Below are 17,324 nucleotides of genomic sequence, written 5' to 3' on the forward strand. Positions count from 1 at the left end.
AGAATAGCCTTTCTTCTGCCTGAAAAAAAGAGTTTTAATACCCACATACACCAGCCTGTTAGACCAGTGGACATGTTTTCTGGAGATTATGGATTGAAGAAAACCAAGATGGAGAACAGTAGTTTAGAAAATGAACAGGTGATAATTCTGGTAACATTGTTTGCTATATATTCACAAAAAAGCCCAGAATAACTAAAACATTACCTGATATTTCAAATGCATTTCTGTGATTTTCACTATCTTCTAGTTTTGTGATGGTCATCCCTGTTAATGGAAGCTTTCCCTAAAAACAAATGTACCATTATTATTTCAATTAATCCATCAAATATTACTGAATAATAAAACATACAGAGGAAATTTTATCATAACTGAAGACATACATTTTGATACTGAAGAAAGTTCTAGATGCCTAGACATGATGTTTAATGATATATTTATTTATCTAAAAAGCTTTTGCATAGCAAGATCTTAGTTAAATGATACAAATGGTTCTACAGTTTGAAGTAATAGTTTAGGTCCACATATAATTATATCTGAGTTATGTCCATTGAGGTAAAACTCTAGTCACAAGAATAAACTTCACATGCAGCTTAAGTGTCCCTTCCTCTTCCCATCCACCCTCCTCATTCCCATGAACTGTCCCACACATGGTTGAAATCTGTTTTGGAAAAAAAAAATCAAAGCAGAATTAAAGAGTGTATGGAGAGGAGAAAATGAATAGTATCTTGACTACCAATTAATAGACACAACTGGTAGCCTATTGAAAATCATCATTACCTTGGCCGATTTCACCTCATCCACCATCATCCCATCCTATTTTAAGTTGCAGTTCTCAAATCATTAATGGCCTAACAGAGGTACAGTAGCATTTGGAACATAACTTTCTCAGTTGATCTTGCATTATAGGAGCTGGTTGGTTTCTCTCTAAGTAATAGAGGCTTATATGTTGGGATAAGCAGTACAGAAAGACGGTCAGAAGAGCCAAGGTGAGGCATGGAATAATTTTGACTGCATTCCTGATGTTAGAATAAGCAACATCCAATGTATTCTCACCTCTGGTTGAAAAAGTATGTGTGAGTTGGGACTAATATTTCTAACACCTTGTTCTTGAGCACAAGTTGTCCTCACGGCTGCTGTTGCTCACCCTGCTGACCCATGACTGTTGTGAGAGGTTTGCTACAAACCATACTGTGAAGTATCTGGATGATTCAACAATAGTGAGCCTTATTCAGGATGATAATAAGGCTGATTACTGGGAGGAGGTGGAGGGCTTGATGAACTGCTGTAATAACAAATTGCCTGGTTTTAAATGTAGTTTTTATTGCTGATTTCAGTAAAGGCAGGCACAGCCAAACACCTCTGTGTATTAACAATTCAACTATGGAGGTGGTTAGTAATACCATTTTTTTAAGTGTGCAGCTGATGAGCAGGTTAGTTTGGTTGCTCAACAGTGAGACATTGGTGAAGTGGAAATAGCAGTGCCTGCATTTTCTGCATCATATGAGAAGAATACATCTTCCTTCCCCTGTCCTTTCTATAGAGCAGGGGTTCCCAACCTGGGGTGCGAGACGATATTCCAGGGGGTGCGAGAAAAGTCCAGGTAAATAATAGGATATTGGCTATATGTTGGCATTTTTATTTATTATGCAATGGATTAACTTTGTTTTCATTTTAGAGTTAAGTATCGTTATTTAGTGGCTGTCACATACATAGCTGAAAAGATTCAATCCTACCATATATTTAACGCGTTCAGTAGTTCCTAAAGTCTAAATTTCAGGGGGGGCGAGGTTCGAGTGAAATTTCTTTAGGGGTGTGGGGCGAAAAAAAGGTTGGGAACCACTGCTATAGAGGGACGATTGAAAGCCTCCTGTCATATTGTATTACTGTGTGGTTTGGAAGTAATACTGTTTCGGACACGAACGCTAGGTAGAGAATGGTGAGGACGGCAGAAAAGATTATTGGAAGTTCACTTCCTTCTACCCAGGACACAGCATATAAGTGCTGCTTGACCAAGGTTCACAATATTGTCAGGGATGCTACACATACTCTCCATGACCTAGTGGGTTGTTGTTGTTTTTTTGTTATCTTCTGAGAAAAGGCTTCGTGGTATCTGAAGCACAACAACTAGATTCTGTAATAGCTTTGTACTATATAGTATCAACTCTTTTTCCTGCTATGTATTCAGAATGAACTGTGATTATATAGCGGTATATATTTCATACATACATACATACAAACACGCATACATACAGCATATGGTATGTATATGTGTGTGTATGTATGTATGTATATATGTGTGTATGTATGTATGTGAGAGCAGGCATTAGAATTTCATTTTTTAATGGGTGCCAGAGTGTTCACAGACAAAAGCGACAATAAATATCTTGACTCATCCCATCCCAAAGACTAAAATATACTGAAGCTTCTATTACCTGGTAGATAAAGCCACTCATCCTTGGGCTGGCAGACAACATCAGCAAAATGTTAGGAAAAAGAAGAAGGTATCTTTCATTTTTTTCCTTATTAGAAAAAAAGAAAAACCAGTAACATATGAAAATCAGATTAAATGGCAAGGTTAAATAAAATGCAGATAAACAAATGAGCTGGCAATCACAATATTTCTCAAATCATCATTATTAAACAGCAACACATTAGACATCTTTAGAACAAACAAGGCTAAGAGATTTTTAGGACAAACTCCCTATAGAGAATGTAATCTTATTTGAAAGAAAAGGCAAAACTCTCAGAGAAATACTGATTCTTTAATAAAAGAAAATGACTTCTATTATTATTATTATGATAAAATGTTTATTTCTAAAAGACTTCATTCCTCTAGTAAATGTGAAATTCAAAATATCATTTTATTGGCATAAATAAAATAAAGATGAGACATTTTTAAAGAAGACACTCAAAAAGGCTAAAAGTAACTATTTTGAAGGGGCAAATTGTTGTATTGGCCCTTCTTTCTAGACTGACTGTATTTTTAAGGATATCCACTTGCCAAATAATTCTGAATGGCTCAGAACAATTAAAAACAGTAAAAACAATTCTGGTACTACCGGTAGTATAAGCAAAATTTGCCATACCTCACTGCCAGCACACTGAATCATAACTTGTGACATGTAAATTACATTTCCTAATGTTTTAATGTCTTCTCCTTCCCAGCACCGGATGGCTTCAGTTAATATCTGGAGTTCAAGTTCTTTTCTTTTCCGTACTTCTTGGCACTGTGCCTATAGGACCAGAATAAAATATCACCACTTCATATAACTGGAGTAGCTATGAATAGTTGTTTTAGTACAGGTAGTCCTTGACTTATGACCATAATTGAGATCAAAATTTCTGTGGCTAAGTGAGCCAGTTGTTAAGTGAGTAACACAGTTGTTAAGTGGATCTGGCTTCCCCATCAATTTTACTTGTCAGAAGATCACAAAAGGTTATCAAAGGACCCTGGAACACTCCAACCATCATAAAATATGAGTCAATTTCCAAGCGTCCGAATTTTGTTCATATGACCATGGAGATACTACAATAGTCAGAGATGTGAAAAACAGTGTAAATCAGTTTTCAGTGCCGTTGCAACTTCAAACAGTAATTCGAGAACGGTACTATCTTTGGATGTCTCCCCAGTCCCCAAATTAAAAATGGGAATGGAAACTGAAAGCCTCTGGGAGAGCAACTCTTTCTATTCCCATTTTTACAGAGTTCTAAACCTTGCCAAAAAAGTTTTGATCAAAGAAATTAATAAGGGAAGCTTGAATCTGACTTTGAGGGTAAATAATTTCCGACAATGTAAGTTTGTGTATTGTACAACACAACAGGGAGGATGAAGACATAAAACTTCTGACGAAGACTGTTAAAAATATGGAAACCTCTTTTCAAAAGTTTGTTAAAAATATGTTAAAATATAGAAGTAGAATTCATCAGTCACTGCCATATTTCTAGTACTGTCACTGTGCTCAAATCAAAATTATTACAGATAGTCCTTGACTTACAACCATTCGTTTAGAGATCAAAGTTATAGTGACATTGAAAAAAGTGACTTACCACCAGTTCTGTCGCTTACAAATGTTTCAACATGTCCGTGATCATGTGATCAAATTTCAATTGTTTAGCAACTGGCATTGCATCTACCCAGAGTCATATAATTGCTATTTGCCACCTTCCCAGCTGGCTTCCAACAAGCAAAGTTAAAGGGTGAAGCTCGATTTGTTTAACAACCACGTGATTCACTTAACAACTACAGTGATTTGTTTAACAACTGTAGTAATAAATGACTGTAAAATTGGGTGTGACTCACTTAATGACCATCTAGGTTAACAACCAAAAGTCTGGTCCCAATTGTGGTCATAAGTCTAGGACTATCTGTAATGGAAGTGTCTGTGTTTTATTTCTCCATGCATATGCTTTGTTAACTTTTATCTTTGCTACACTCCAAGAAAATAGTCTTCAAAAGCTACTGCTCTGTTTCTTGAGTTCTACAGGTTACTTACAGAAAGATTTTTGAAAGCTGTCATGGATTTCTGAATGTCTGGTCGGTCAGGATGATAATCCTAAAAGAAAATTCAAAGGGAAATGGCTTTACAGCTTGTTTTGGAATTAATGCCATTTCTGTTAATACTGGATTAAACACTTAAGAAATTTTCCTCTTAACTGATTTAAGCAACTAATCTCTAAATAAGATCAAGATTTGGACTGCCATTTGTCAGAAATGGTGTAGGGTCTCCCGCTTGGACTAGATGACCTACAAGATCACTTCTAACTCTGATTATCTGTAAGAAACAAATAATGTTGCAAGAATTTTTTTTCTTAATAGGAATCAATTTTATGAATGTTTATCTTTTCCTACCTGTGTTTCCCCAAAAATTTCACCAGTATTGTATTAATTTTTGCTCCAAAAGATGCATTAGGGGTTATTTTCCAGTTAGGTCTTATTTTTTTTTTTTGGGGGAAATATAGTACTAAATGCTGACAATCTTAACTGAGGCTTGTTTTTGGGATAGGGCTTATATTACAAACATCCTGAAAAATCATACTTATTTTCCGGTTGGTCTTATTTTAAAGGAAACAGGGTATATAAATACGATTTAGTCTAGTCTTCTTAGAACAGAAAATAAAACTTGGGCACTGTCAATTTTTCAAGAGATAATGATGTACATCAATATGAAACAATTAAAAATACGATTAATGGCATAATGTGCCAAAATTCTCAAACTGAATATTTACGTTTAAAATTAAGATTACACACACATTCAACAATATTAAACTAAACCTCTTAATTCTATGTTTAAGACTGAAGATTTGGCCTTCAAGTAATAGTAACTAATATCTAGCTATTAACTGACTGACTATGTATTGTATAATAAAATGGGCGTTGGTACTTACCTGATATGCCCTTTCTCGTCGAGCTGCGTAGAGCATCCAGAGTGGGAGGTGCTCCAGTCTCCGCTCTTACAGGCTGAGCTATAATTGAGGAACGCTCCTCCTCCTCCATGTGACTCCTCCGTAGTGTTCCCCAGTTTTACGAAGACGAGAAAACAAACAACTATCCTCTCCTCTTAACTATTGTAGCAACTCACAACTACTTAACTGTTTGAATCATTGGCCGAAACAGCATTCCCCACCAGACGGACAATTTAGGGTGGGGCTGGATGCTCTACGCAGCTCGACGAGAAAGGGCGTATCAGGTAAGTACCAACGCCCATTCTCCATAGAGCTGCTGCGAGCATCCAGAGTGGGACATACCAAAGCATGGCCTGTCCTACGGGAGGGACTCCATCTGGGTCGGAATATCCTCTGGTTCTCTTGCCACTTGTTGAAGGACTCGCCTGCCAAAGGACGCTTCTGCTGAAGCAAATACATCGATTTTATAATGACGAATAAAAGGTGACGGAGACGCCCAGGTGGCCGCTCGACAGATATCATTTATCGAAGCCTGGGTGGCCCAGGCTGCCGAGGTAACCGCACCCCTTGTAGAATGTGCGGTTATTCCACTGGGAACAGGAAGCGCCTGAGTTAAATAGGCCTTGGAGATTGTAGCTCTGATCCAACGGCCTACAGTAGACGGGGATACTTTGAAACCCAGCGTCTTTGGTTGGAATGACAGGAACAGTGATTCTGACTTCCTGAAAGGATGAGTGCGACTGATGTAAATACGAAGCGCACATCTGACATCGAGGGTATGCCACTGCCTTTCCCTTTCTCGAGAAGGTTTGGGGCAAAAGTTAGGAAGAATGAGTTCCTGTGCTCTGTGAAAGGCTGAGTTAACCTTGGGTAGGAAGGAAGGATATGGTCGCAGGACCACTCGATCAGCGTGGAAAACGCAGAGATCCTTTCTCACGGACAGAGCTGCTATTTCAGATATCCATCGTGCAGATGTAACTGCTACGAGAAACACCACCTTGAACGTAAGGAATTGAAGTGATGCTTCCCTTAGAGGTTCGAAGGGAGGTTTAGTCAGTGCCGTGAGTACCTTGTTAAGGTCCCAGGTTGGGTATCTGTGTATTACTGGAGGATGCAAATTGGTGGCTCCTCTAAGGAATGCTCGAATACAAGGGTGGTGTGAAAGTGGGTCAGAGGAGTTGCCAGAAATAACAGTTGATACAGCTGCCACTTGCCTTCTCAAGGTATTGGGGGAGAGGCCCCTGTCCAGTCCTTCTTGCAAGAAGGCCAAAATTTGAGCAATCGATGGGGAGAGCGGATTAATGTGTGATTTGTGGCACCATTTGCAGAAAATGCTCCAGGTAGCATTATATACCCGGGTGGTTGAAGGCCGTCTCGCTGCCAGGATGGTTCCAATGACCTGATTGGAGAGGCCCTCCTTTCTTAAACGCTCCCGCTCAACCTCCAGATGGCTAACTGAAGCCACTGAGGATTTGGATGCTGAAGAGGTCCCTGGGATAGCGAGATCCTGTCCGGTGGGATCCTCCAGGGAGGGGCCACTGACAGGTTGCGAAGGTCTGCAAACCACGGTCTCCTGGGCCAGTACGGAGCAACCAGGAGAAGTTCCGCCCTTTCGTGAATCAGCTTTTGGATCACTTTGGGGATTAACGGTAGAGGGGGAAATGCGTATAAGAGCCCTGTGGGCCAGGGGCAGCGTAGGGCGTCGTGATTCTCTGCCCCCTTGGTGGGGTACCTCGAGAAGAATCTCGGTATCTGGGTGTTGAGCGGTGACGCGAATAGGTCCACTAGTGGGTGGCCGAATATCGCTGAGGCCTCCCTGAACAGGGAGGGATGTAGGTGCCATTCTGCCTGGTCTAAGGTGGCCCTGCTCAACCAGTCTGCCCGAACGTTTGAGGCCCCTGAGATGTGATCTGCCCTGATGGATAAAAGGTTGGTCTCCGCCCAGCGACAGAGACGCTCGGCCTCCCTCATGAGACGGATGGAATGTGTGCCCCCCTGCCGGTTGATATGAGCCTTGGTCGTAATGTTGTCCGTCAGGACCAGTACGTGGCGGCCGCGCACTTGAGGAAGGAAGGTGCGTAGGGCCAGGTATACCGTGTGAAGCTCCAGCCAGTTTATACTGCACCGTTGCTCGGCTGCTGACCAAGTGCCCTGAGCTGAGAGCGAATGGATATGGGCCCCCCATCTGGATAGGCTGGCGTCTGTTGTGAGGGTGACCCTTTGGGGCTCCTTGAAGAGATGTCCTTTGTTGATAGCGGGTCTGGTCCACCAAAGAAGCGATGCAAGAACTCTTGGAGGGACCTTCACCATGGCTCTTGAATTGCCCTTCCGGAACGCTGATATGGCAGGAGGAACCACTGCAGAGATCTGGTATGCAAACGGGCCCAGGGAATAATGGATATGCATGAGACCAATTTGCCAAGTAATTTAGATAAGTCCAGTAATGACGCCTTTCTCGCTCGTCTGATCACCCTGACCAACTTTTGAATGCTGAGGAATCTTTCAGGGGAAAGGAAGACCCTTTCTTTAACTGAGTCAATCACTGTCCCTAAGTGTGCAATTCAGGTGGAAGGAGAAAGCTGACTCTTCTCCCAATTTACTAGAAGACCATGGGCCTGAAGAACCGAGAGGGTAGTTCTGGTGTCCCTTACGGCTTGGCATTTGGAAGGAGAGAGGATGAGAACGTCATCCAGGTAACAGTGAATACGGATGGGGAAATTTCTAAGGTGAGCCGCTAGGGCTGCCAGGACCTTGGTAAAGGTCCTCGGGGCCACATACTGAAAATGATGACCGTTGTAGCAAAAACGAAGAAATTTGACAAAGGAGGGGTGAATGGGGATGTGGAGGTATGCTTCTGAGAGGTCAATGGAAGTGAGCCAATCTCCCTTTCTGATGCCCTGAAGAATAGACTGAAGGGTATGCATCTTAAACTTATGCCGGACAATGTAGCGATTAAGCCTCTTCAAGTCTAGAATGGGTCTCCAACCTCCGGAGTGCTTTGGAACTATGAAGAGGTGGGAGTAAAAACCCCTTCCCCACTGGGAAGATGGGACGGGCTGAATGGCCCTGATTTCGGTGAGGTGCTTGATAGCGGCTTCTATTAGAGCCCGCTTGGTGCGGTCCTTGGAAAGAGGGGAAACCATGAAATGCTCCGGGGGATTGGAACTCAAGGGATAGACCGAATTTGACGGTGTCCCTAACCCAAACATCAGAAGTGGATGATTTCCATTGGTCAGAAAATATTTGAGGTGCCCACCAATGGGATAGGGAGTTAGGGACTTATCTGGGGCGCCGGGACGCTTTACTTCCTGCGCCCCGGAAAGGTCTCCTGTAGTTGGCCCCTCTCCTATTCCTGTCACCGGTGTCGGAGCGGTCCTGGTAGGTCGGCCGAAAGGACGGGGTTCTCTGAAACCTGGGGGAGAAGGGTATCTGTTAGGGGGTACGAAAGGAGCCCCTTCGAAAGGGCTGGGACACTCTGGGCTCCGGTCTGAGAAAAAGAGATGGAAGATATTTCTTTTTATTTCGGCTTTCCATCAGCAAGGGTTCCAGGGCCGGCCCAAATAGTTTGCCTCCCAAAATGGGAGCCGAAACCAATTTAGATTTGTTCTTGATGTCTGCTTGCCAATGTTTAAGCCAGAGCAGACGACGGGCTGTAACGTGTGAAGAGATAGCCCGGGAGGAAAACTTAACGGAGTGGAAGGTGGCGTCAGACGCAAATTCCGCTACAGCCGTAAGTTTGGCAATGTCCTGGTGTGCCCTGGTGTTAGATGGGGGGAACATGCTGTTTTAACTGACAGAGCCATCTAATAGAGGATCGAGTAAAAAAGGATGCGGCCGTGGCTGATCGAATGGCCCAAGCATCGGATAGATGTGCCCGGCGTAGCGCCATCTCGGCCCGCTTGTCCTCTGGCTTTAGCGCTTCGAGAGGGTCGGTTGGAGTAGAGGATGATGCTAACCCCACTATGGGATCATCAACCTCGGGAATGTCTAATAAGGAGAACTCTGCATCGAGATTAAAAAATCTCCTGTCCTGACTGGAGGGAGCGGGGGAGGGGGCTGTTGAGCCCAACTGCTTTGCTACTAAGTCGGAGAAAATGGGTGGTGTGGGGATAACTTCGGCTTCCACGACCAGTTGTTTGAAAATAGAATCCTCTGGATCTCCAGAGGCAGCTGGGGAGGTATCGGAGGGCAACTGAGACATCAGGCCCGAAATATTTTTCGCCTTGAACAACAAGGACTTGAACAGATGGGGTTTGAACAGGCCTACAAAGGTGGGCTGGTCAGGCGAAATACCCTCATCCTCTGACATCTCTCCTTCCATCGGTTCCATCTCTAAGAGGGGTTCAGAATAGTGTAGGGACCCCCTATCCGATTCTTCCTCTTCCCTGAAGGGTTCTAGACCCGCTTCCTCTTCCTCCTCCTCCTCCTCCTCCCCTTCTGGAAAGGGGATCTCCCTCTGGGGAAGTACCTGACCATGGTGAGGTTCCGGTCTGGGAAGAGATCTGCCAGAAACTGATTCGACATCGGGAACCATCGCTGGAAGGCCTGGTCTGGCCATTTGTTGGAGACCTTCGGCAATCCCCTGGCGGATGGCTAGCTGCATCCATTCTCTAACCCTGTCCGGAATAGGGTCTGCGGATGGTTCCTCTGGTCGCAGACCAGCCGCAGTCGGTGTGAAAGTAGCCTCAGGTGTTTGGATGGCTTGGAGGCTCCGAGCGGGCGAACTGCGCCTGGAAAGAGAGAACTGGTCTGGCAGAGAGGGAGGATGAGTAGAGGCAGAAGGGGTGGGAATAGGAGGTGCCGGGGGCACAGATTGTGAGTCCGTTTGTCAAATTCCTTCTCCAAGGCTTTATGGCGCCCTTTGAGAAGCCTTGGATGCCTCCCTGGTCTGTCTGCGCAAATGATGTGTCTTTGACTTGGCCTTCAAAGAAGGTCCTCTGGGATTGTCCTCGGCCATAATAACAGCAAAAATACAGACTGATAGTGCTCAATGAGGCGGTTGGCGCGCCTAGGAGTTCGACCTACAACAAAGGCCGGATAACCTATAGTTGAACCGCATCCCCCTTTTGGAAAAAAAATTTTTTTAAAAATTATATTAATATTATTATTTATTTTTTTATTTTTATTTTTATTTATTTTTTAATAGGGATGAGACCAAATAAGGTCTAACAGAACCGTAGCACTGTGGGGTTATGCCAAATTGAAATAAAAATTGCGGAATTAGGAAAAAAGGTAAATCAAGATAACCAATGAGCCAAATGAACGCTGAGGCCAGAAAAGAAAACAGAAAAAATGGGCCTCCTGAGGCAGCCTCCCAAGCAAATGGGAGGTACTACTTGTGCCTTACAACCTCGCCTCTGAGCAGGCTGCGGGAATAGCCAACAACACTAACAAAAGGTAACAGGGCTCGGAGCCACAATACCTTCCTAATAAACAGGCTCTAAACAGGCCTTCCGGTCCTGCTATGGGCCTCCAAAGTCACCGCAACGACAACGATAATAAACAAAATGGTGGCCGGCCATGAGGCGCACCCAAAATGGCGGCCGGGACCGGCGCGAAGCTCAGAAGCGGAAACAACTCCTCGAAGGGAAGAAAACAGCTTAAAAGAAGCAAAAAAGAAAAAGGCGAGGGGCAGAAGGGAGGCAAGCTCACCTTCTAGTCTAGGCGTTCTTGGGGGGAAGGAACAACCAAAGTGCCACGAATACCGCTATAACAAGCCGCTGCTTAAGAGCAGGGACAGCTTATAACGGCGGCAGGGAGCAGGAGGGGGGGGGGCGCGAAAAGCTGTTAAAAAACCCTTTTTCCTCCCCCTGAGGGGCGAAAAAACGCTCCTCTTAGGCAGTTAAGACCAACCAGTAGCGCAGGGACCAAGGAGAAGGAATAGAAATCAAACCTGAATTAAATTGTAATTTTTTCCTGAATCGGCCAAGGAAGAGCTGCTAAATGCTGCCTGTCTCTTGCGAGGCTGAGCTAAAACTGGGGAACGCTACGGAGGAGTCACGTGGAGGAGGAGGAGCGTTCCTCAATTATAGCTCAGCCTGTAAGAGCGGAGACTGGAGCACCTCCCACTCTGGATGCTCGCAGCAGCTCTATGGAGAACTGCAATGGCACACCGAAGAATAAACTTCAGCATGGGAAAAGATGAAAAATCTATGCTTCACAATGCTCTCTTAAGATGATTGACATTCAATGATCAAACATGTTCAATCATTTCTTCCTAATCTTGCAAAAGCATGAAAGAAAGCCACAAAATTTAGGAAAAGGAAAAAAAATCAGAAACAGCATTATTACCATATCCCCAGTGGCATTTATACTGCATATTTCTACACTGCAATTTCATAGTACTGAATCACAGATGCAAAATAAACTGGCTTTATTCTTGTGTTATAGATTTCACAAGTCAACTGAAGAGACCATTAGTTTAGAATAAGAATGTCTTAATTTGTCTTAGAAAATACAGTCAACCTTAAACATATAATCTAGCATTCCTGAACAATTATTTCTATGATCTCAGAGGCATAAGAACAAAGTAATGTACTTTGCTACCAATCATCTTTGAAATGCTATTTTAAGATGTTTGTCAAATCACTATTAAACTAGAATGTAAATGCTGTGGGGATATACTGTACCTCCATGTGTCTTTCAAGCTCTTTGAGTAATGTGGGATATTTATCTAAACGCATAAAAGGTTTGCTCAGGCCTGTGGTCAGTACAAGAATCCCAGGACTGTTGGCTCCTTTTAGCTCCATGAATTCTCCTAATTCTTCACTGTATATACAAAAAGTAAAACAAATAAACATTTGAAGTTTAAATGTGGAATTGCAGCCAGCCATACCTGTTAAGAAATTTTCAAAAATATTCCAGTACAGTATCTTCTATACGTAGATCTGCACAATATTGCAGCGTGTTGTGGCTTGTTCCAAATGTCAAGTCAACAGAATCAGAGCATACCGTCAGACTATTTCCACCTAAAATCAATAGTTATGACTCAGCCTTCCTTTATTTAGAGCAAAACCAGGCCACCCACAATACTAGTGCTTTAAATCTCTTTCAAATCTTTTTTATGCAATCTGGGGAAAATGGGACAGGGAGGGGACAAAACTATCTATGAAAGTGGAGGGTCAAGAACTGGAAAATCCTGAACCCTGGCTGCTATGCATCTTCTGTGAACCTCTATTTTAACATCACAGGACTGATCACCTTTTAAAAACAACAATGCAAAAAATCTATTATTACTTTTTCTTATAATCCCTGAATGTTTTTCAAAACTCTTCTCTCCACAGGGGAAATAACCAAATATTAAGACAGAGACTTGATACTATCACTACTCGTTTTATTATAAAAAGACAACCTATGAGAACTATCAAGTGCCTTTTTTTTTTTGCTTTACAAGAGGGACAAATAGAATTTTAAGGTCTACCTGGATTATGTTTTGATTTCTTCCAAAGCCTCATTGATCTTTCTTAATACCACTTTGAAAGAAAATTAAAAAGAAAGTGCTTTTTAAAAAAGCTGTCAATATTTCCATGAAGAAAAGAGATAAAGTAGAGAAGATGCAGGCCTTATTCACTAATATTTTCATGACCAAGACAGTTTCCTCTTTGGCAGTGACTATTTTGATTCTTCAGCTAATGAAATTGAAGCCATGTTTTATGAAAATATATTTTATATATATTTTATATACATATATGATCTACACCACTAACAAAAATCACTAATACATTCTGAAAGGTTTATATGATACTATTTTAACAAAGTTTTATTATGCATAGAACTGTGATTTTATATTGACATAAAACATTAAATACTTAAAGCACAATTTTGATTTACTGTACATACTTGCTAACTATTTCAATTTGTTTTTTCTTGTGAAAGAACTTTACTTTGGGATTAAATATGAATCTTGGGATATAGATATTTCATCACATTAGAAAATGATGATTCTGTTCACAAAATTAATCTGTATATTTTTCAAAATCATAGCTATTTTAATAAAGACTCTTTATGTGAGAAACATTAAGCAGCAAATTCACAGTGTACTGGACTAAAACAGAAAAATAAGATAAAACCAATTCTTTAGTTGCACAAACAACTAAATGCGGTACAAAAAATTTAATTACTACATAGTAATATTTACTCAAAGCAGGTTGGCTACATAGAACAAATAAGCAAAGTATGACTACTAACTAATATAGAGTTACTGACCTGGTGCAGATCTTTGCTATCTAGATAGCCCTAATCATTTCCCAATGTTAAGTTCTACAGTCTTAGAACTATTTATGAACCCTCTAATATCACTGAGACTTATTTCTGAATGCATGAATACAGAACTGTAATTTTAAAAAGATCTTAAGAAATCAATGAATTAAAGCACAAGTTAAAATTGTCCTCCAAATTACATCTAATCAATTGTTATTTTAAGGTATAAAACCACTACAAATTAAGAATAATGTTTTAAACCTCCAAGTACTTTCATCAGAAATCAGTCAGTAAACACTAGAACAAGAATAAATATAGATAATTATAAACAAGTGCAAAACACTCAAAGTCATAACTTACACTTCCAGTTCCTGCCTATAATACATAGAACATGAACTCTCAGAGCTGAAAGGTCTAAAGATGTCACATAGACAATGCATGCTCAAGACCCTCCAGCAAATCTTTGACTCACTAAATGATCTGAGCTCCTGACTGCGCTTCAACACTGAATGCCTTATTCTGAGGCTGTTGCTTCAAGTATGACATCACCCCTATGTTAGCAGCCCTTGGGAAACCACATGAGGGAGGGACAATAGATTGTCTGCATCAGATGCTTATCGAAATCCCACATGCCAATTAATCTCTCGTAAGTGTGATTTTCCAAGCTTCCCTTTTTGAAATTTGATATAAAATCAATGAGGCTAATGCAATAGTCATGTCTAATTAAGCTCCAGCTATATTATATAAGTTTATGCAACTATAGTTTAAGAAAATAGCAATGGTGTCTATCTCAGATAGGTTTGCTACTTTTAAGCAATACATCTGAAGTATTGTATGTTTTACATCTTATTCTTAATTGTATTAATTTTTGATCAATTATATGTCATCAAATAATATTTAACTCCTAACAGCCATAACAACGATTAAAATAATGCTATTTTGTTTGCATTCTAGATTTCAATAGTTTCCCCAGGAAACATATTACAATAAAATCATTGCATACGCTTTAAAATATACATTAAGACATGTGCAAAGTATATATTTTCTTCAGAATGTATTCTATTAACAGTACTTTCATAGGCAACCAATTCATCTCAGAAAATTAAACTGGCTGGCTTGATGACAGCCCTTGTAATATAAATAGAATTCATGAAATGAAAAATAATCCAGGTGTCATGCTAGGATGGCTGCAGGGAAGTGTTTTATTAGAAAAATCTGGACAGAAATCCTTCCCAGCCAAACCTATTTGCATTGTATTGTGCTTTATCAATTATTACAATTTTAGCTATCAGAAAAGGCAATGTCCTGGTATTATTCTAGAATGGCCACCAGACAAAATTCTAAACTGAGCATGAAATATACTTCATTTAATGGCTGTCAAAGCAAGTTCAATTACTTGCTACTAACAATTAAATTCACAACACAATCACATTAAAAGCACTCTTTACACACACTTTTGATATTTTTCCCACAAACTTCAAAACTACCTTGGTGTACATAATACCAGAACTTTTTCCAATGATCAACTGTTATCAAATATAAAATCTTAGCCCCACTTGCAATAATAGCATGCTGCTTGGGCAATCTCTTCATGCAGTAACTTGAAAAGGCTTTTTAAAAATACATAACAGCAAGAAGAATAAAAACAGTTGCACTGGATCAGATCAAAGGTCCCACAAGCTCCCATGCAGCCTCTGATTGTAGCAAACCAGATTCTTCCAAAAAGTGCACAAAAAGGCTTTAAGGCAATAATCCTACTATTCCCTTCGAAATATTTGGTATTCTGTGGCATTCAGCCTCTGAACTGCAATGTTCCTCATAGTCATTTCTTTGTTTTAATTATTTATAAATTGTCTCTCAAACTACAGTATTTTTCCAAGAGAACATACAAAATATAATATTAAAAAATTAAAGTAATAATATTAAATGCAAAGACATGTCCAAACTCAAATAAATATATTACTTCGACCAGCCATTCTACTATAACATCTAAAAACAGATTTTCTATCATGTATCTATTAGAACTCTACCATCCATAAAAGCCATCAATATGTTACTTTAAATGTTTTAAAAGACATAGGCAGAAGATGATAAAAGACACAGGCAGAAGATGATAATTTAAAAAGCTAAAAATAGAGAAAATGTGAGCTTAAAAAAACTCTAAATGAAAAAAAAATCTAACATTGGAGAAGGCCTTTTTCCACCTAGTTAACAAACTAGGCCTCTAAAAATGCCTATTGTATCCAAAAAGAAATCTCTCTTGTAGATCATAACTAAAATGTTTCATAAATTATCCTAAAACAACAAAACTGCTGACCTAAGCTTTTAAAACACAATGGAAAAAAACTTTTAATGCTTAGTTTAAAAAATAGAAAAGAGACCACTATCTCATATCCACTTGCCGAATTATCACATGATGAATCAATCCATAAGCAAAGCTTCTTTTAGGTTACATTATAGCTATCCAAATCCTTTGGGGAGAAATATAATCTACAGGAGCATATACAAAGCAGTTTTTGCTGAATCATTAAACAGCCTTGGTTGTGCTGATGCCTATATAGAGAAATAATCAAGAAAAACCTTTGAAGCAATTGCATGAGAAGGATGTAGCTGCTTTAACTATTCAAAGAGAGGTGCTTTGCATGCATTCTGCCTTATGAAGCACCTCTTTCAAAGGATTTGGATGACCTAATTTATATTGGTGCAAAAAATATACTAAATAACTCAGTCCCAAACCATTCAAGATTTTAAAGTTTAATACCAACACTATTCATTTTCTATGATTCTATATATGGACTAGACAGCTCTTTGATGAAATCCAGCAGGACTCTTCAATTTGAAATTAGCAAACTTTTATTGAAGACAACATCAAGCTATACATTTTAAAGAAACTATATTTATTTTCAAGTCCAACACAAAAACATTGTTATTTATGACTCAAACTTTTAAAATGCATTTCCACCACAATCAAATGAAAATACCAAGGCAATAGGCTTATATTTGTTGCCAACATTATTTCTGAAACAGAGAAAAAGAAGCAAAACGTAAATGTATAAACTCTTCCTTATTTGTATCATTTCTAGGTGCACATACCTGTGTTCTGTAAGAACAGTTACTGCTGATGGGTGATTGGCACAATATATAAGGTATAAGTTTTTCATTTGTGGCATGAGATTTAGGAAGCAACCCCCAACCCTCTGCTGGGCTTCAGGTAATCTGAAATAAAACAACATCAATGTACCTTTTTAAAATTATCTAAGACCCAATGCCTTCACATTTATCAGGACACAGATGACACTGATATCAAAGTTCATATGAACATTCTTATTTGGATGGAAAAATAGTGAAGGAAACAAAGTAGCAGAAAACAGTTCTACAAATTATCATTTAACATATCTTCATTCCCTTTATAAAATATTATTTTCAATCAACAATTAAAATAGAGTAAACATTAATATGTTTTACACTAATTATTATTTGGTATAATAATAATTCAATTCAGTTCAAGCCGACAATTTAAAAAATATGAAAAAAGGGGGGGGGGGGGATAAAGCCACTTTTAGTGAAGCTGGGTCTCCATTAGCTTCTGGCAAAAAAGTAATAGATGGTTTGCAGATTTCAAGGAAGAGAACTTTTCAGAGTGAAAAAGTCAGCACTATAAAGGCCTATGAGTACTCCACAGTTCTTGCCATATGCTGAAAATCGTCACCAGAACCAATCGT

General features: G+C 39.9%; 1 protein-coding gene across 10 annotated transcripts in view; it reads right to left on the reverse strand.

Moving 5' to 3' along the window:
- The window catches only part of ARHGEF7 (Rho guanine nucleotide exchange factor 7), a 102,242-nt gene that overhangs the window by 35,106 nt on the left and 49,812 nt on the right, over positions 1–17,324 (reverse strand). For all 10 annotated transcript variants that reach the window (XR_015749895.1, XM_026668889.2, XM_087967277.1 and 7 more), the window contains 6 exons: positions 16,696–16,818; positions 12,033–12,171; positions 4,494–4,553; positions 3,087–3,233; positions 2,433–2,519; positions 205–283 (listed from right to left, as the gene is read on the reverse strand). Coding sequence is in view for 9 of the 10 variants with exons in the window: in XM_026668889.2 (XP_026524674.1) it covers positions 205–283; positions 2,433–2,519; positions 3,087–3,233; positions 4,494–4,553; positions 12,033–12,171; positions 16,696–16,818 (635 nt within the window). In the remaining variant the exon portion in view is untranslated. The remainder of the gene's footprint in view (positions 1–204; positions 284–2,432; positions 2,520–3,086; positions 3,234–4,493; positions 4,554–12,032; positions 12,172–16,695; positions 16,819–17,324) is intronic.

This window comes from Notechis scutatus, chromosome 5 (assembly GCF_049901735.1).
Source record: "Notechis scutatus isolate UNSWTSFEM ecotype Mainland chromosome 5, rNotScu1.2, whole genome shotgun sequence".
NCBI classification, from domain to species: Eukaryota; Metazoa; Chordata; class Lepidosauria; order Squamata; family Elapidae; genus Notechis; species Notechis scutatus.